At 56.7% G+C, this 19,750-nt stretch overlaps 2 protein-coding genes across 4 annotated transcripts in view; both read right to left on the bottom strand.

Annotated features, from left to right (window-relative positions):
• Nucleotides 1-15,605, bottom strand: part of ARMC7 (armadillo repeat containing 7) — a 32,666-nt gene extending 17,061 nt beyond the window's left edge. Inside the window, exon 1 of the mRNA XM_040244638.1 lies at nt 15,593-15,605. The gene's annotated coding sequence lies outside the window, so the exon portion shown is untranslated. The remainder of the gene's footprint in view (nt 1-15,592) is intronic.
• SLC16A5 (solute carrier family 16 member 5) lies at nt 863-19,695 on the bottom strand. 3 transcript variants are annotated; one of them, XM_040244579.1, is made up of 7 exons: nt 19,653-19,695; nt 15,700-15,907; nt 14,022-14,175; nt 10,897-11,143; nt 7,614-7,757; nt 3,782-4,591; nt 863-2,435 (listed from the first exon to the last, which is right to left on the bottom strand). In XM_040244579.1, exons 4-7 carry the CDS (start codon nt 11,093-11,095, stop codon nt 2,188-2,190), a joined length of 1,401 nt encoding a protein of 466 aa, XP_040100513.1. In that variant the 5' UTR covers nt 11,096-11,143; nt 14,022-14,175; nt 15,700-15,907; nt 19,653-19,695; the 3' UTR covers nt 863-2,187. The 3 variants fall into 3 exon arrangements, with proteins under 3 accessions (XP_040100513.1, XP_040100512.1, XP_040100511.1); XM_040244578.1 differs by lacking the exons at nt 15,700-15,907; nt 19,653-19,695 and adding an exon at nt 15,357-15,426; XM_040244577.1 differs by lacking the exons at nt 10,897-11,143; nt 14,022-14,175; nt 15,700-15,907; nt 19,653-19,695 and adding an exon at nt 9,135-9,950.
• Between the last annotated feature and the right edge of the window lie 55 nt (nt 19,696-19,750).

The following is a 19,750-nucleotide window of genomic DNA, read 5'->3' as shown; positions in this document are numbered from 1 at the left end:
AGTCCTTGGTTTTGTGACCAGGTCTTACTCCTCTCTGCCCAGCTCGTGCGTGACACACAGTAGCTCCTCAATATTTGTTGAAGGAATTCTGCCCAGAAATGATTGCCACTCTTGCCCAGGGTAGGGAGTGGGGGAGGGCAGGCAGAGGAGGTCAAAGTTCTCTATCCTAAATGTTTACTATCTTTTTTCCTTGAAAAGAAATCAGTTTTCAAGAGTGGGCCTAAAAGGGGATGCATGTTTCAAAGCCATGTGGCTACTAGCACCAAAAAGGAGTCATCTAAGGACCTCCCTGGAGGTTAAGACTCCGTACTTCCATTGTAAGGGGTATGCATGGGTTTGCTCCTTGGTCCTAGTCAGGGAACTTCAAGATCCCACATGCCAAGCATGTAGTGCTTCAAAAAAAAGTATTCACCCACCCACCAGCCCCAGCTCTCTCCTCATCCACTCAGTTAAGATGGAGGCGGCAGGACATAATAAAATGTGCCCAGCTGTGCATTCTCCCTTCAGCGTATCAGCGCACAAGCTGTGGATGGTGACCAAGTGCAGACAGGATGGGGCGCAGGGAGGCAGTGGGGGGTCTTTAGGATCAGACTTTTCAGACTGGAAGAGACCTTAGCTTATCTAGGCCAACCTTCTCTGTTTTCTGTGTGCCCAGAGTCAAGGCAGCAAATTGTGGCAGTCAAACATCAATTCAGGTTCCATGCCAGCTCAGAGCCCTTTGCCTCACCTCTGTACTACATTTTTTTTGCCATAAGGGGGCACTCATGGGTCCTGGAAAAGACAATATTCAGAAGGGTGCTTACTCATGCCAGTTGGACTTGTGCTGGAGGGCTGGAGCAGGTCATAAAAAGAAAATCAGTTCTCTCCTGATAAGACTTTCTTGCTGAAACCCGGTTGAGCTTGAATCAACAAACAAGGTCCAGGGTGGGAGTAGCCCTGAAGGCGAATGGGAGCAAACTTACTCCAAGCCAATTTTTCAGCTTCATTACTTCACAGGGTTTATAACCTGCTGCAGAAAATGTTTTTGTGTGTATAATTCAAACAAACAGTTTTTCTATTCCCTCAGCTGGTACCCTGTTGGGACAAGCCTGGGCTGATGACAGGCAGCTCCCAGGTGATGATGACCTCAGGGAAGGCACCAGCAAAAAGAAAGTGTGTGTGCGGGGGGAGCTCTGACCTGCAGGCCAGATGCACAGGCCAACAGGAAGCAGGGGTGGCCTGGCGGGTGGCCCAGCCAGCTCCTTACCCCAGGGCTGACGCCTCTGACACAGCAGGGAGAAAAGAATGACAGGAGAGGGGAGTGAAAGGGCTTCTGTTGCGAAAGCAGCTCCATTTCACAGAGGTCTTGGGGCCCTGCCCAGCAACCCTTCCTCCCCACATGGGATGGCTGGCTCCCCGCACCCAACACTAATCTTCCAGCTGAGATGCAGGGAGGGGCCAAGGAGGGAGGAGACCCTTGAGCAGGCCCTGAGCGGGCAGGGGTCTCTCAGCCTTTTGTGATTCTAGGGCCCAAGCCAGGGGCTCCCCTCCAGTTCTCTGCACAGGTCCCCCACCCGACATTTAATCTGTCCACGCCCTGCATCCGGGTCCACACCTCCGCCTGGCCCCCTGTCACAACTCCTCTCCCGAGGCCCCTCTTGCCAAGGTTCCAGGCAGCATGGGGCCTGGCAACCTGTGCTGGGGGCAGGCCTTAGGGCACGGGCTGGGCCACCTGGGAAGAAGGGGGAGCAGGAGGGACTCGGAGAAGGGGTGAGCAGCTCTCCGGAACTGTCTGGAGGGTGATGGATAGAGATCACATGGGAGGCATCCAGGCTGGACTTGAGGGTCCAGTGTCTTGAGCTGTAGCAGCAGCAAATAGGCAGGCAGCTGAGCCAAGCCGGTCACGACAGACCCGAGCTGGGCTCAGACCCACCTTCCTGGGCCCCAGGGGCTCTGGTCCCCAAGGGTAAAGTTAGGAGGACCTGCTCCTGGATTCTGCTTGTTGGAAGGAACCCTGAGTGTTTGGCAGCCAGCCTCTGAGGTCCCAGCTCCTGGTTGAGTCCTGACCTGCAGAGCCAGGATGGTCCTTCACCCCAGCCTCTGGCGAAGCAGCCAGACGTCCCCTTCCTGGGCTGAGGCTGAGGCTGAGGCAGGACTCACTGACTTCAGGGCTCGGAAGCTGGTCACACAGGTGAGTGACCCTGGGGCTCAGACGCTGGTCACGTACATGATCTCGACACGCAGCCGCTTCTCGGGACCATCCGTGTCCTCAGCGGTGAGGTCCTGCTCCGGGGCAGCTTCTGGGACGGCTCCTTTGGCCTCAGCCCATGGGCCCTGCCGCTCCTTCTTTCCCAGGACACAGAAACTGCCGCCCATGAAGAGGGCAGCCGAGATGAGGAAGAAACTTGACATGTAGAAAACGTAGCTGAAGTCGTTGGTGGTGTCCAGGAGGAGCCCTGGGGGCACAGAGAGCAAGTCAAGTCACTGCCCGGGACTATGGGCTCCCTGCACTCCCTAAACCGTGTGCTTTGTGAGGGCTGGGGTTCTGTCCCTGCCGCCTCCCCAGCACTGGCTGGTACCTCGCTGGCATTCGTTAGGTATTTGTTGAATGAAAGAAAAGAGAAGCAAACCAGCCCTGGCCCAGGCAGCCAGTCCTCGGGCCGGAAGAGCACTTCAGGGCATGGTTCCTTCACCCTCGGTGGCAGGTGGCCAAGGACTCGAGGGCCAGTGGCGTTTGGGATATCTACTCAGCCATGCCCTGGGCCCTCGTCAGCTCTCCCAGCTCATCAACCCTGGAGAACTCCCTTGAAAACTGGGACGCCCAGTGCCACGCTCGGAGCGGGGAGTCCCCGTCACCTGACTGATAAGCACACTGCCTGTCAGCTGTCCACCCCACCCCCAGCACCACAGGCTCCACACCGTCCCCCCGCCTTTACTCTGAATGTCACACACTCAGCTTCCAGCACGGCCACTCCAGCGGGTCTGTACTTCCGTATCTGTTTGCTTCCCTTCCAGTACGAAATCACCACCATGATCACAAAGCTGCCTCTTTGCCCCAATCCTCGACTCTTCCACCAGAGGCTGAGCCCTGAGTGGTGGGGACCATTGCTCCATGTTCAGCCCTGCCCACCCGGTGACTGGCACAGGGGGAGGGACAGTTACAGTGGGTGTTCTCATCTGCGTTTTGCAGATGACACTGTGGCTCACAGAAGGAACTTGACTTGCCGAGGGCCCTCAGGCAGGAAGTTGGAGGAGTAGGGTGTTAACAGCAGACCCAACACGTACATAGCTTCTACCACATGCCAGGCCCTCTACTGAACTCTTTGTGGAATGACCTGTGATCCCCACAAACCAGCCTATGAGGTAGGTTCTACTGTCATCCCCACTTTGCTGATAAGAGAACAGAGGCACAGAAGGGAAGACAAAGAACTGAGGTAGGTCTGGTACCAAAAGCCTTATTTTTGACTGTTTGTACCATAATCGCCAGCTGGGGAACAGGCTGTGGCCAGTCCCCCGAGGTGATCGAGAAAATCACAAATAGGGGTTTCCCTGGTGGCTCAGATAGTAAAGAATCTGCCCGCAACGCGGGAGACCAGGGTTTGATCCCTGGGTTGGGAAGATCCCCTGGAGACGGGCATAGCAACCCACTCCAGTATTCTTGCTGGGAAAATCCCACCGACAGAGGGGCCTGGCAGGTTTCAGTCCATGCAGTCGCAAAGAGTCGGACACGACTGAAGCGGCCTGGCAAGCACATACCCCGCCCAGGCCACCCTCTGCTTGCCCTCCCTTCCCAGGGCCTCACCAGCCAGCGGCGGGGAGATGAGAATAGAGATGCTCTCCAGGACGGTGAAGAGCCCCAGGGCACTGGAGAACCGGCCCATGGGGACGATGTCCATGAGGACCTGGAAAAGCAGGGCACCGATGCCGCTCATGGACACGCTGTACGCCAGGCAATAGCCCACCAGGACCCGGAAGTCGGCCGACGCCACACACACCAGGTTGGTGAGCCCATTGAGCAGGGTTGCCAGGCTGAACAGGTACTTGCGGTGGCCCGCAAACTCCCGGCGGCCTGCCACCAGCCCAGCCATGGGCCGCAGGAAGATGTTGCTAAAGCCGATGACGGAGATGAGCAGGGCCGCCTTTTGTTCATCCACCCCGTGCCGAATGGCATAAGGGACCAGGAAGACGTGGGGCAGCGGGAAACCCATGATCATCCAGACAACCCCCAGCGTGTATACGCGGTAGCCCACGTTGTCCCGCAGGACGTCGAAGGCCAGGTGGCGCCGGATAGCCCGGCCACATGCCGCCAGGCAGCCTCGCGCGGGTCTCTTGGAAGGGGAGAGGAGGCCTTCTCTGGCCTCCGGGGTCACGCTGGCAGGCACGGGCTTCACGACAGCCCCGCAGACGCAGCAGTGGAGAAGGACCCCGCCGAAGATGAGGAAGGTGCCTCGCCAGCCCAGGTCCTCCAGGAGGTAACGGGAGAGCAGCGGCCAGAGCATGATGCCTAGGGAGACACCCGCCGAGGCCAGCGCGTTGGCCAGCACCCGCCAGCGGGTGAAGTACAGTCCCAGCACGGTGATGCTCGACTGAAAGCTGAAACACATGCCCAGGCCTGCGGAGAGAGAAGGAGGGGGCTAGCTCCAGGGCGCACCCGGTGTGGGGACCCTGGGGTCACGTCCCGGGTCTGTCTTCCTTCCGTTCCAGCCCAGACCCACTTCTAGGCACCCAGGAGTTTCAGAAGGAATCAGTCCACCATACCACCTCCCTGGAAGCATCTCCCCTCCCAAGGCTGCCGGGGGGCACACCTGTTCCCATGGGCAAGGCACCAGGGGATGTTCAAACACCTAAATCGGGTGAAGTCTCTCCCCTGCTTAACACCTTCCAGAGACTTCCCTTCACAAGGAGGAAAAAAGCCAAAGTATTTACTATGCTCTGGAAGGCTCTACACTGGCTGGCCTCTGGCCACCTCTGGGTGCCATCTCAGGCCACTCGCCATGATAAAGCCCCATTGGTTTCTTTCTCTTCCTCTGGACACCAAGCTCCCACTTACTGGACGTGTGCAGCTGCCGTTCTGTCTACCTGGAATACCCTCCCCCCCAACTTGCTCTCCTAACAGCTCAAATGCCACAGCCCCCACCTACTCTGTGCACAGCTGAATGTACAGGAAAGCTCACCACCGCGCCCCAACCACCGGCCTCAGAGTGGCTCTCGGGCCTCCCACGGTGCCACTGCAGTTCCATCGACCGTCTACTCTCCCTCACTCTTGGGGACCCCAAGCCTTCCTCTGTGCACCCCAACCCCTCTCCCATCACTCCCAGCTGACCAACTTTCCTTCCCATCGGTGGCAATGGACAGTCCATGCTCCCAGACAAGGGCGACCCTCCACTTCCTCCCTGCATCCTATCTGCTCAAGGCACGTCCCTCCAGCAACTTCCCTCTCCCAGCCACATCCATTTTCTCTCTACTATTAATAGATCATTCTCCTCCACTGTGATTTCTTCCATGAAAACAAAACTCTCTCTTGACCCCAGTCTCTTCTGGATAAGGGACCATGTCTCTGCTCCCTTATATAAAAATTTCTTGGAAATCCTATCTCCACTGTCTTCAATTTCCTCCTTCCTGTTCTTTTTTTCAGCCATATTGCATGGCTTGAGGGACTGCCAACTCAGGCCATGGCAGTGAAAGCCCAGAATCGTCCTAGGCCACCCGACTAACTCCCCTGTTGTTCTCTTTTGAGCAAATCAGACTTCCATCCTTACTCTGCTCCAGAATTATCAAGGCTGCCGCCCTCCACATTACAAAGCCACAGATGGAGTCTGATGTCCGCTCAATCTGACCCATCAGTGGCTTCACGGCCCCTCTTTCCTCCTCCTCGTCCTCGAGCACTCTCTCACTGTCTTTGTCAAGAAACCACTCTCCTGGTTCTCCTTCTGCCTCTCTGTCACTTCTTCCTGCCCAGGCCGCGAACCACCGGAGTGTCCATGTCCTGGGCCCCAGACCCCCGTCCTTATCATCCCTCTTCCCGCATTCCCTTAGTGACAGCAGGGTGATAACCTCATCTCAAGACCGGAATACCAGGGCTCTCAGGACGCCCCAGCTGGCCACTTCAGCTCAGGGCCAGACCAGGTGTGTCCAAACCTGAGCTTCCCACCCGCCCTTGAACCTGCTCTTCCCCTAGAGTACCCATCGTAGTTAGCGGCCACTCCACTCTTCCATTCCACCCTTGGTATCACCCTTGGCTCTTGGGTCACTGTGGTGTCCTTCTCTGTACCTCACGTGCAATCCTGAGCGAGACCCCTTCCCTTTGCCTCCATCATACCACCCTGGTTTAAGGTTGTAGCTGCCTCCTGGCTGGGTGATGACAACTGCTGTGTTGCTCCCAGCCTAACCTCCTATGGTGTGTTCACAATACCACAGCTAGGGTACTGCCTGCATGCGTGCTTGCTAAGTTGCTTCAGTCATGTCCGATTCTTTGGGACCCTATGGACTGTAGCCCACCAGGCTCCTCTGTCCATGGGATTCTCCAGGCGAGAATACTGGAGTGGGTTGCTGTGCTCTCCTCCAGGGCATCTTCCCCACCCTAGGATGGAACCCGCATCTCTTATGTCTCCTGCACTGACAGGTGGGTTCTTTACCGCTAGCACCACCTGGGAAGCCCCCAGGGTAGTACCTAGTTCTTCACAAATAGTGGCTGGATGATGTCTCTCTGCCCAAACCCCTCACAGGGCTTCCCATCTCACTACAGCCTCTGAGGAACTAAACCCTATCTGCCTTTTTCCCCTGCAGCCATGCCGCCCCCACCCCCCACCTTCTTGACCTTTGTTCACAGGCTTCTACCCTATTGGGCTTCCCTGGTGGCTCAGCTGGTAAAGAATCCACCCACAATGTGGGAGACCCTATCTGCTCCCACATTGAGAGCTGGGTCCAATCCCTGGGTTGGAAAGATCCCCTAGAGAAGGGAACAGTTGCCCACCCCAGCATTCTGGCCTGGGGAATTTCATAGGCTATACAGTCCACGGAGTCGCAGAGTAAGACTCCTTCACTTTCACTTCTACCCTATCTGTGTCCTCAGTGTTCCAAGAGTATTCCTGGGCCTTTGGTCTTGCTGCTCCTTCTGGTATGTTCTTCCCTGGGAGCCTGGTGGCAGATGCCTCACCTCCTTCTGGCCAAATGTCACCTCCTCTGCAAAGCCTTCCCTGACAGCTCTGCTGAAAGCAGCAAGCTGGGACTTCCCTGGTGGTCAGAGTTAAGACTCCATGCTTCCATTGCAGGGGGCACGGGTTCCATCCCTGGTCCGGTAAGCGAGATCCAACAAGCCTCAGGCACAGCCAAAAAAAAAAAAAAAGCAGCAACCTCCTCCAACCCTGCTGTATCTTTTGCACTGGCTGTTTTAGTTATTTCACCTCTTAACTTGTCTAATCTCTGCCCAACCTCACCCGAACAAGGACACTATGGCATCAGCAGTCCTGTCTTCTAGGGCACTTGTCAGGATTGACCCTCATTACTTATCTGTTCATTGTTCCTCTGCCTCAAGTGGCTGTGAGCAGCCCCAGAAGATTTGGAGCTTTGCCTGGCCCTTTTCAGTCTCATACCCAGTACCTACCCAGTAACTCTCGAACTGAAATGACAGTCACCTGTGATGAATCCTGCCGTGAGGTACAGCTGGCCGAGGGTGCGGCAGAAGGAGCCGGCCACCATGCCCAGGCTGGCCAGCACACCGCCCAGCATCATCGTCACTCTGCAGCCAAAGCGTCCCACCAGGATACTACACAGGGGGCCTGTGGGGAGGGGGCAGGTGGCAGGTGACAGCTGAATGACGAGGTCAGAAGGAGGGAGAGAACAGGCTTGGGAGGGGCTTCCAGGAGCAACTAGCAGGTGGCTTAAAGGCTTCCCTGGGGGGCTCAGTGGTAGAGAATCCGCCTGCCAATGCAGGAAACACGGGTTCGATCCCTGATCCGGGAAGATCCCACGTGCCGTGGAGCAATGAAGCCTATGCACCACAACTACAGAGCAATGAACTTGTGCTCTACAGCCCAGGAGCCTCAACCACCAAAGCCAATGTACCCCGGAGCCTGTGCTCCGCGATGAGAAGCCCACACACAGCAGCTAGAGAGGAGCCCCCACTCGGCTACGACTAGAGAAAAGCCTGCAGTGCAACAAAGACAGCACAGCCAACAATAAATAATAAATGCGTGCGTGCTGTCACTCAGCCACGTCTGACTCTTTGCAACCTATGAACTGTAGTCCGCCAGGCTCCTCTGTCCATGGGATTTTCCAGGCAAGAATACTGGAGTGGGCTAACATTTCCTCCTCCAGGGGATCTTCCTGACCCGGGGATTGAACCTGGATCTGCTGCGTCTCCTGCACTGGCAGGTGGATTTTTTACTGAACCACCCGAGGAAGCCCTCAATTAAAAAAAAAAAAAAAAGGCACAAAGCAGAAGCCCTGGAACGCACATGCCTGGGTTCTGATACCCACCCTGCTAAAGACTGGCTACAGGCCGAGCAAGGCCAGTCCCTTTCTAGGCCTTGATTTCCCCCTGCAGAGACTGAGGGGTCAGGCTGGGTGATGTCTGAGCAGCTGTGAGGTGAGGTGCTGCAAATATTCAGTTTGACCCTGACCAGGATTCCGAGGTACAGCCTAAGGCCCTTCACTGCACTGACCAGAGGCCGCATCCATCTGGGTGAAATCGTGACATGGGTGGATGCCCCTCGCAGGGGTTGGTCTCAGCGGACCACAGTCCCAGGGCGGCTACATCACAGTGAGTACCTCCAGTCCCCGTTTCCCTCTCCCCCATCCTCAGGAGGACTGGCCACAGCCCTCCCACCATCCTCAACCTGTTCAGGGTGGGCAACCCAGGGCCTTGGGCTACGCTGCGCCCCCTTGCTCCAGCCTCTGGAGAAAAGTGTGTGGGGTACCTTCTCCCCTCCCCCATCCCCTCCAGCCACCACCAAAGTCTTGCATCGCTGGATGTTTGGCTTCTGGTGGAGGAGGGCCTGTCCTCCCCCACCTCTACCCTGAGCTGCTTTCTCATCAGTGCAGACCCAGAGTAGAAGTGAGCCAGTCCTGGCAGGCTGCTCCTTGACACCTCAGAGGGCCCCATTTGCCAAATACCTTGCCCTGGCCCGCCCTACCCCGCCCTCCCAAATACATACCATAGAGTTTCTCCAGAGTTAACTCTCCCAGAGCACAGCCAAAGGGACAGAGAAAGTGTGTGTGCACACGCAATGTGAGTTTGGGTGCTGGGTGTGGAGAGAGGGTGTGTGGGTGTAAGCCAGTCTGAGTGTGAGAGTAACAGAGGAAGTGAGCGACCCATCCTCGGAGGTAATCAAGGAGAGGCAGCCACAGAGGGAGAGGAGAAGCTTTGAAATGGACATGACCGCTGACCCACACATCCTTCCCACCCCCATACTTTGACCTGACTTTGGAAAGGTGACATTGGGGAAAGCCCTGAGTCATCGTGTGTGGGGCGGGGGACATGTGCCAGCTTAGCTGAGATAGCAGAGGGTGCTGGGGTGGGGCACTGAGAGGCAAATGCTCCCTCTGCATGGGCACGGTTTCTTCCCCAAACTCACTCTACAGCTTGTGTAAGGCCTCGGATACTCCGTGCCGGCTTGTCTTCTCATCTCTAAAATGTGTGGGTTTTGGGGGTACTTAGGATCAAGGATACTTGCAAGTTAAAAATCTCCATAATACTCTGAATGAGCATGGACTAAAGGCGCGCGTGCGTGTGTATGTAAGACAGACCTATAGGAGTCCTGGGCTGACCGGAATGTTGGCATGCCTCCTGGGCGTGAGTCTAAAGCTGGCTGGGGAGCAGGGTCCCCACTGAATGCCCGGTTCCTAGTCCCTGGCCCAGACCCCTCTCCGGTTGCAGAAAAGGAACCATCTGAGATTCACACTTCTGCCCGTGCTTGTTGGATGAAAGGTTGTGGAGTCTGAGCCAGGCCTGGCCTTGCTCCTTGCCCCGAGTCCATGCCCCAAGCAGCAGGTTCAGGGGTCATGTCAGTGAAGGTGGCTTCTATCCCAGTCTGACTTCCCTCCCAGTGCCGGTGGAGGGCGGGGAGATGGATCACCTGAGACAGGTAAACAGGGGTGAGGAGAGCCCGGCGGGCTGTCAAGTCAAGACCCCGGCAGAGGTCACTGCCCATGGTGTCTCCCTGGAGAGCTCCCAGGAATGGGGGCGGGGCAGGCCTGTGAGCCCAAGGCTATTGTGGAGAACCCACCCGGGCCCCTTCTCTTTCCCTGGGGTCAAGGTGAGCCCTTCACATCCCTGGAGAAGCCAACCAGGAACTGAGGGGACTGCCCTCCATCTCCCCTGCCCTCTGCTTCCTGGTGAGAGATGGGGTTCTTGCTCTGCCCCCCTCTTGCTCCTGGGGTCCTTCTCCAGACCCCTGCTTCCTGTCCTGAAGCCCCGATGAGGGCAGTTTCTACTGCCCGAGCTCTCAGACCTGGCTGGACTCTGTGATCTTCTCTGCAACCCTGTGTGGGAGGTGGGCAGCCTGGGACTGCTGGCTGTTACCCCCAAATGGCAGAGGGAAAAACTGAGGTTCCAAGAGATCACCCCACGGCAAGCCTCGCTGTTCTGTGGTGCGTGCTCCCGCACTCTTATGGTCTGGCTCGATCCTCCCACGCTCATCAGGAGGACCAGCTTTACATCTTGGGGGCCTCTCTGCCCTGTGCCCCTCCCCAGCCCAGTCCAGCTCAGCCCAGCCCCACAGGATCCTGGGTCGGGGAACTGGCCCTGCTGAAATCAAGATGACATCCCAGGAATTCACAGCACCAGGAGAAATCTATGGCCCCAGAGAGAGGGACCCAGGAAGCCGGAGAGGTTGTGGCTTCCTCCCTTCCCCCCGAGCTCCTTCTCATCCCTCCCCACACCCCAGCCCACGCCCGGTCCCTCCCAGCCCTGCTCACCCCCTGCATGAAGCATGGCTGTCAGGATGGAGGGGAACCAGGAAGTCTCGCTGTTGCTGGCCTGGAACTCACGCTGCAGTTCGGTGAAGAAGATGCCGATGCACGTGGGGAAGCCCAGGGTGAGGCCCTGCGTCACCACGGAGGCCAGCAGCACCACCCAGGCCCAGCAGCCCTCGGAGCGCTCCAAGGCCTGGGGCATCCTCGGCTACGAGTGCTGTAGACACAGCCTAACCGCTGCCCGGGTCGCCTGAGGAAGGGACAGAAGGGAGCTGCCGGCTGGCCCCGGCCCCTCTGCCGCCGCCCCTGGGCGGCTGGACCCATCCCTTCCTCTTGCCCGGCACCGGGTATGGCAGAGGGACGCCACCCCCTGGGAGGTGGCCAGAGGCCCACGCGCTGGCCTTGGCATCGCCTTTCCCCTACTTCTCAGAGCCAGCCTGGCAGGAGGGACAGGAGGGGCCAGCAGGTGAACCATTGTGGGCCCAGGCAGGCGGGCGGAACGCTTTCTAGCTGTGCCGTCATCTAGGGGTCAGCAGGTGGGACTGCCTGGCCCCGCCGTGGCTTCGCGCCCGCCAGAACTGCCGGTAGACGTCTGGAGCCGCTCAGTCCCAGGGCCACAGGCGCACAGTGACACCTCTCCAACGTCCCAACCAGCCTTCCTGCTTCCAGCACCCCGGGCACAGCCAGGCTCGCTGTCAGAGCCGCGGTGACAGCCGGGGAGCCAGTGGGCGGGGGCCGCCGAGCGGGCAGCCGCTGCACAAAGCGCGCCACACCGCAGCGCCCGAGTGCGGAGCTCACAGCCCCCAGAGAGAGGCCTGTCCCCGTGCGGGCTTCTCTGAGCACACCACACACACACACCCCCCACACATACAGTGCACGTAGACACACCCCACACACACACCACAGGTAACACGCATAAAACATAACTTGCAACACGTACAACGCACAGTCACATGAATACACAGAAAGGTGCACACGCACATACGAAGAATACAGACAGACATAACACCCGTGCACACACAGTCACACAGGGATGCGTAGAAAGATACCCATTCACACAGATGGGCAGACACACACCACACAGACAGGCAGAGAGAAACACACGGGATCACCAGGCACACAGAGTTACACGCAGACCCACACTTACACAGAGAAAAACCCAGAGACACAGGGACACACACAGTCACGCGTTCAAGAGTGCATAGACACACACAGAGACACAGATGCTCAGACACACACGCATGCAGCAGCACACCCCCAGACACACTCAGGCAAGCCCAGAGACAGACAGACACGTGCTGCAGACAAACGGACACACAAACAGGGCCGCGTGCTATGCAGACAAACGCACCCCCCACAGCCTTGGCTCAGTCCCACCTTGGTTCCTCGCCACCACCAGGGTCACTGCCCCCATCATAGAAGCTGCCTTATCCAGGCCTTGACACCCAGCCCCCTTCCCAAATGCAAAGCCCTTTTCTAGTCCCCTCCATCCTGCCTCTCCCCCTGCTCCCTGGCCCGCAGGGGCCCCAACCTCACCCACGCCAGGCAGGGGGAGCAGAGCAGTCTCCGTGAAACCAGCCATCCCGGGAGCTCCAGTTCCCACAGCCTCCCTCCTTTCTGCCCCAGGCCCTGAAGGTGAAGGTGAAGTCGCTCAGTCGAGCCCGACTCTTAAGATCCACGGAAACTCAGGAAACTATCAGAAATAGGAAACACCTCTTCCTGCCCAGCCCAGCACCCCACACCTTCCCCCCAGGCCCTGGAGCTTCAACACAGCACCCAAGCTGGATCCAGCCTAACTGCCTCCTTCCTGGGCTCCAACCCCTAACCTTCTCCAGCACAGGCCTCTTCCCTCCCCAGAGGACCCCCAGAGGCCCTGCCATGGTGAGTAGCCCATTCATCCTAGCCTGGGAGAGTGAGTGAGTGAGTGAGTGTGAGTGTGTGTGCGTGACCTTGAGTCCTGCGTGTGGGCTAGGAATACCTCCTGCCCTCCTGGCTCCTGCATGTCACACAGGCCCTAGAGATCCCCCAGCCCCGATTCTCCTGGCTCAGCCCCAAGCTTGGGGGCAAACCTCAGATCTTCCTCCAGCAAACTGGCTCTCACTCCTACCAGGATTTCTGTTCCCTCAGCAAGTAGAAAGGCCACAGATGCCACCTGATCCCGCCTGCGAATGTCAACTCTCCCCACCCTGCTCCGCTCACCCCTCCTCCACACACCCCGGCCCCTCCATCTTCCTGGACCTGCCACTTTCCACTTTCCTCCCAGAAGGGCCATCAGCCTTCCCTCCGGCTGGTCCCTCACCACGGTGCCCCACCCCCAGTACCCCACCCCCCAACGCCCCTTCCAAGGAGCACTCTGTCTCTGACCAGAGGTGGCAGGGAGAAGGAAGACGGGAGAGGAGACACGTGGGGGCCCCCAACCCCCTGCCCGGCTCTGGTCCCCTCTCCATTGCCCTTGCCTCCTGCCCCTCTATGCAGAGGCCTCTGGTGCCCTTATCAGCAATTACTCCTCTGAGCCTCCCCTCCAGTGAACTCTGTCCAGAATTCTGACCTTCACCCTACACCTACCTTCCCTCAGAACCTTTCAGTGGAGCTGGTTTCTCCTCCCTCCAGGCCTCGGGGGACAATCAGAGCCCAGGAAACCCTAAGCTCATTTGTTCTCTCTTTACCCTGGCCTCTCTCTAGGAGCTGGCTTGCAGACTTTGGCCTTCTCCAAGGAGGCTGTGCCCTCCCATACAGCCCCCAGACAACTCCCAGGTCACACGCAGAGCTTTTTTCTTCTGTTGGTCCTCCAGCAAACCGTCCCCGAGCCAGCTGGTCCCTCCTCGGGAACTCGGTTGCCGAGATTCCAAAATCCTCAGCCAGAGAGAAGTCCAGTCAGTCCTTCAAGAGTCAGCCCCAGCGGCATCTCCAGGAAGCTATGCTGACCCCCAACTCTAAGGCCCTTTCTTCCTGTACTTCTCTCCTTAATAGTAGTTTTCATCACACCAAACTGGAGTGGATCCTTCCGTGCTTATCGCTGTCACCTGCATTTCTCCTCCCACTTCTACACTATGAGCAGGGAGGGACCTGTTCACAGCCGCCCACCTGGCCTCCACCTGAGCCCAAAAGGTAATATCAGTGTGACTCACCTGTGCTCCTCGGGGGGGCGGGCAAGCCCAGGAACAAGGGTGAGCTGGTTTCCGGGCAGGCAGGTCCATTCCAGAAGACTCAAGAGGAACAGAGCAGCAGTGTGGGCTCTGGTTCCGCCTCTGCCCCGGCAGAGAAGCTGTCTTCCCTTTGTACCTGGAACCAGGAGTCATGATCACCCTCTGGCGTGCATTTGGGACAAGGAAGGAGACAGGGCTGGAGACGCTTCACTCTCACTTTCCGGGACTGGAGGTGAGCAGCTTGCCACGGGAGCTGCTGACCTCAGTCCTTAGGGACCTGCTGCCCAGAGAGAACAACCGTCTTCATGCCCAGGTGACCCAAAGCTGGCTGTGTGGACGGAAGTTCAGATGACATCTCCTGTCCTTCTCCCATGACACACACTGCCTGCTCTGTTTTTTAGGGCTTCCCGTCTTACGCGAGGAGACTGGCCAGGCCCTCAGAATCCACCCCCAGCCCCCCCGAGCTTGCAGGTACAGGCGAAAAAGGGCAGTGACGCTCTCACGCAGGGGTCTGGGGTTAGGGTCCTGGTGTGCAAAGGCCTCCCCCTGGACCTCTGCTCTCTTCTGGCGGAAGAGCTGGTGAGAGGAAAACAAGGAACCATCAACTTTACCAACAGCGGAAGGATGGCCAGACCCTGGAGACCCCCTCCCTCCCCAGGCTCCACACCAGGCAAGATGCCAGGCCTGAAGCCCAGGACAGAGGACAGGCAGGAGTGAGATTCCTGCCAGAGAGGGGAGCAGCCTGAGCTTGGGGTGGACAAGCCCTCAAATTCCTGGACCTGGTAGGAGCCCCGGGAAGGAAGAAGGCGGTTCCAGAGGTGGGCCAGCTGGAGCCGGTCACCCTCCTCCCTTCTCTGCCTCCAGAGGTGCCCCCACCATCCAGACAGGGGCTCCGGTTGACCACGGCCTGGAAGGGGGATGGGCGAGGCAGCAGAAACCTCATGACCTCTTGCCACCCTGGCATATTCCCTGCCGTCCGGATCAGTTTCCACAGGGCTTGCTTCCCACCCTCCCCCTCACGGCGGATCTCCTCTGGGTGGGGCTTCTGGGACGTCCAGGCGGCGTCCCCCGGGGAGGTTTCAGCCCAGGCCTTGGGTGGTACCTGTCCCCTCACCCGCCAGGCCGTGGGGGTCCCCAGCCATCCCAGGCTGGAGCGGCCCGCAGGACGCGGACAAGGATCCTCACCCCCAACCGGCGGGAAAAGGGCCCCGGAGGTCCCCGGCGGGGCGGGTCCGCGACGGTGCCCACGGGGACCCCGGCGAGGGAAGACACCTCGGGGGCCGTGGTGGGGGGGGGGGGCCCGGGGAGCCTGCTCACCGGCTCGCACGGGCCCGGCGGAGGGGCGGCTCCACTCCCGCCGAGCGGCTTCCTGCGGCCCGGCCCGCCCGCGGAGGAGGCGGCAGGACGCCGGGCGGCAGCCGGGACCGAGGGGCGGGCGCAGGGCGCGGGTGGGCGGGACCACCTCCGCGTCTCTTCGAGCCGGGCGGGAGGCCTCGGGACCAGGCCCGGGGGAGCGGGGAGGCGAGGGCGGGGAGACACCCCATGCTTGCAACCTCGCCCCCTCCTCCGAGTGGCCCGGACCACTCCAGCAGCCCCGGCCCGGCTCCCGGCGCCTACGGGCGCGTAGGTACGTAATTAACAAGTAATTGGCGTAGCCCACCTGCTCGCTATCGAGCTTCTTGATTTTCCCGCTCTGATTCCAGGGCCCCAGGAATGGAAAGCAGAAAGCGTGGGCTAAGAGACGGCACCTCCCAGCGGCAGTCGCGTAGGCGGCCAGGGTGCAGGGTTCCTTCTTGGGAGGCTCTAGCTTCCTCCCAGTGAAAACCTAGAGCTTTGAAGGCCACATCCAGAGGAGGCTGGGCAGGCAGCTGTCGAGGAGCAGAGAAGAGGGTGGACCCCCTCAGCCCTGGGAGCGGGTCAGAGGGCCCCCACTTCCTCTGCTCGTGCTTCTCTCCCACCTAGCCAAGCCTTGATATGTATTATTTAAAATGTATAGTTAGTGTGGTACTACTGGATAGATGTATAGATCAGTGAAATAGAATTGAGAATAAGCCCTTACATTTACAGTCAGTTAATTTTCCGTCAGAGTGCTGAGACAGTATAGGGTGGGAAGAATATATAGCTGCATGTAAAAGAATTTGGTTGGATTGCTACCTCATACCGTTTAAAGAACAAAACACAACACTGAAACTATAAAAATTCTTAGAAGGAAGCATAGCAGCAACTCTTCATGACCTTGGGTCAGGCAATGGGTTCTTCTTTGACACTACAGCAAAAGCAGAAGTGACAAAGGGAAAAAAAAAAAGGTTTGGACTTCTCTGACAGTCTAAGACTCTGTGCTTCCACTGTAGGAGCCATGGGTTCGATCCCTGGTCAAGGAACTAAGATCTCCGCATGCTGCGTGGTGCAGCCCAAAAGCTAAAAACCTTTGTGCACTAAAGGACACCATCAGGAAAGTGAAGAGATAACTCTCAGAATGGGAGAAAATATTTGTAAATCATATATTTGATAAGGGACCTGCATTGAGAATGTATAAAGAACTCTCACAACTCAACCTTAAAAAGACAAACAATTTTTACAAATACTTTTTACAAACAGTAAAAAGACAAATAATTTCATTAAAAATGGGTGAAATATATGAATAGATATTTCTCCAAAGAAGATATGTGAATGGCCAACAAGCCCATTGAAAAAATACTCAACATTATTATTCATCAGGGGAAATGCAAACCAAACCCTCAATGAGATACCGCTTCCCACCCACTGGGATAGCTTAACTTCTGGGTGAGTGAGGTAAGAGATACTGTATCGAGTTGTGAGTCATATCTTAGACATCTGTGCCTGTGGTTCCTTTACTTGGCAACAGTCACAGTGCTGGGATTGCCTCTTACTTGGGGGATATTCATCCTAGTCTGAGGTTCCCTAGATACAAACCTTGGGAGGAGGGGATTAAGGTTTATCCCATGGTCCCAAAGGGATGGTCTCAGGCTTTGAGAGGTCCTGTGTGGGGGACAAAAGAGGGTCACACTGGGTCTACACCATCTGGATACCCCTTATCTCAGCCTGGCCCAGTACTGGGTGGCAGTGAGACAGGAGGGTAGGGGGGCAGGCCACAATCATTCCAAGTAGCACATACACACACGCACAAATGATGATGCAGCTATTGAGAATACAAAAAAACTACTTAGAACCCGGCAGGGCCGAGATAGGGAAGATTCAACTTCTCATAGACTTTGAGCCTCAGTATGTGCTCATTGTAACAGGTTAGCATACGCTAAATGACACAGGTGTCAAGATAGTTCCAAGGCTGACCAAAATAATGGGTGGTGGCCCAATTCCTGGAAATCCCCGCCTCTACCCCAAAAGAGTTGGAATAATCCTCCTACTTGTTAGAAATCACCAACCTATAAAAATGAACAACCCGTATACCAGAACCACTCTCACCTTCCGAGAGGAACCTCTGTCTCTGGAACGCGTATTTCTCTAAATAAGCTCGCTTCTGCTTTCCTATGGCTTGTTTTCTGCACAAAGTCGAGGACTCTCACTTGGCACCCTGTCCCAGGAATCTCACCCGAAACCTGGAACTTGACTATACCTGCCCTGGGTACTCAGAATAGGCTGGGTGTAGCCCTCCACCCCATTTGTGGGTACTCTGGCCCTACTTAGGGACTCAATGCCCAGAGACTTCCTGGAGGCTCTTACCCTCTCTGGAAAAATCAAACTAGGTTTCCCAGGACCCCACTGTCCTCTGGGGAGCCCCACTCTAATCTTCGACCTCTGCTCAACAAGATGAGACTCAGAGAGCTGTGGGCAAACCCCCTCCTCCATCCCAGACTCTGGGTACTTCTTCAGAATAAAGCTCCCATCAGGTCGGGGCATAGTCACTGGCTGCAGAGCTCAGAACTAGGGTCTGTGACTCCCACAGGTCACCCTTGCAGCCTTCCTCTGTGACTTTGCCCCAAGGGTTGCTCTGAGGGTGCAGCCTGGTCACCGGGCCCGGTTTTGTTAGAGCATATCACAGCTGTAAAATGAGGAGTGGGTGACCAGGGACTCAGAGAAGCAAACTGAGGCATCTGCTCAAAGAGAGAGGGAGGCAGCTGCTCAGAGTCATAAACCTTTAGGAATTAATTCTAAGTAGTCAGTAGTTGGGTTCCCTGGTGGCGCAGTGGTAAAGAATCCGCCTGCTAGTGCAAGAGACGTGAGTTGCATTCCTGGGTCAGGAAGATCCCCTGGAGAAGGAAATGGCAACCCACTCCAGTATTCTTGCCTGGAGAATCCCATGGACAGAAAAGCCTGGCGGGCTACAGTCTATGGGGTCGCAAAGAGGTGGACACAACTTAGTGACTAAACAATTAGTATTGAATAACGCAATTGCCACACATCACTAAGAATAACAACCACCATGTTCTACTGCTGATCTGCCAACCCCGCCTGAGATCTGCCCGGTTATTCCATTCCCTGAAATACTCTGTCCTGATGATCTTTTTTTTTCAAATAACAAAAAACGTGGTCAGCCCTTGGTTGACTTGCACGTGTCAGCTTAGAAGCCCCTTCCTCCAGGAAGGCCTCCCAGACCTCCCATGTTGAGGCCCTAATCCTGACGAGTGTTGTGTGTCTCCCACACTAATTTCCCTGAGCCTTAGGGAACTTTCTTGCCCAGTTGATCAACATTGCCCCAGCCCTTAACACAGGGTGTAGCATAGAATATAACAATAATGGTCACCATGTGTGGAGGAAGTTCTAAGTACTGTTCAGATACTACCTTATTGGCTTGGTGAAGGAATGGAGTATTGCCCACCCCAAGTCAGTCCCTCATTCCAGGATCTTAGGATCCTTTAAAATATATATATATATAAATATAATATATATATATATAATATATATATATATATATATATATAAGGCCACACTATGCTCCATGGGGGATCTTAGTTCTCCAACCAGGGATCAAACCCATGCCCCCTGCTTTGGGAGTCTTAACCACTGGACCGCCAGGGAAGTCTCTAAAAATATTTTAATCTTTTAGAAGCTCCAGGATGGGATGCTGGTCCCTCTGCACCCCTCTCTGGGTCTTGGCCTGTGCCCGTGACCCTGAGGTCTCCTTGACATGGACAGAGTGCCCTCTGCTGGTTTAGTGGGGACAATCCATCCAGGCTCTTCTGGACGCTGCTGGCACTGGGCCCCTGGGCACCTTCCTGTTTGCAAGCCCCTCCACTACTCCACCAGCTCTGTTCCATTTCTACCTTCTGCCTGTCACCCTCCTCTGCCTGCTTGCCCTCCTCTGCCAGGGCCTGTATCAACTTGTCAGCTGGTCCCAGAGGCCTGGGCCATGCCACCAAGCTTGCTATATCCCCCAAAGATCCTCCTAAACTTAAATCTGAGGGGCCAAGTCTCTCCCAGGACTGACCATAGCTGGAGACCTAATGTTGGGGTACCTAGTACCCCAGCCTCCCCTCCACTCCAGCCCCCTCACTCTCTCTCTCTTTTTTTTTAGCTGCACTGCAAGGCAGGTGGAACTTCCCTGACCAGGGATTGAATTTGTGCCCCCTGCAATGGGGACCCAGAGTCTTAACCGCTGCACTACCGGGGAAGTCCTCCTTTTGTGTTTCTTACCCAGAGTCTCTCCTCCACGCCACCCCCGTTTCTGGAGCTCCAAGCCCTTCTTCTTGAGATTTTCTCACCGTCACCGGAACTGAGCCTGTCCCTACACT

Source organism: Oryx dammah, unplaced genomic scaffold (genome assembly GCF_014754425.2).
Source record: "Oryx dammah isolate SB20612 unplaced genomic scaffold, SCBI_Odam_1.1 HiC_scaffold_8, whole genome shotgun sequence".
Taxonomy (NCBI): Eukaryota; Metazoa; Chordata; class Mammalia; order Artiodactyla; family Bovidae; genus Oryx; species Oryx dammah.
This window is presented reverse-complemented; position numbering and strand designations above follow the sequence as displayed.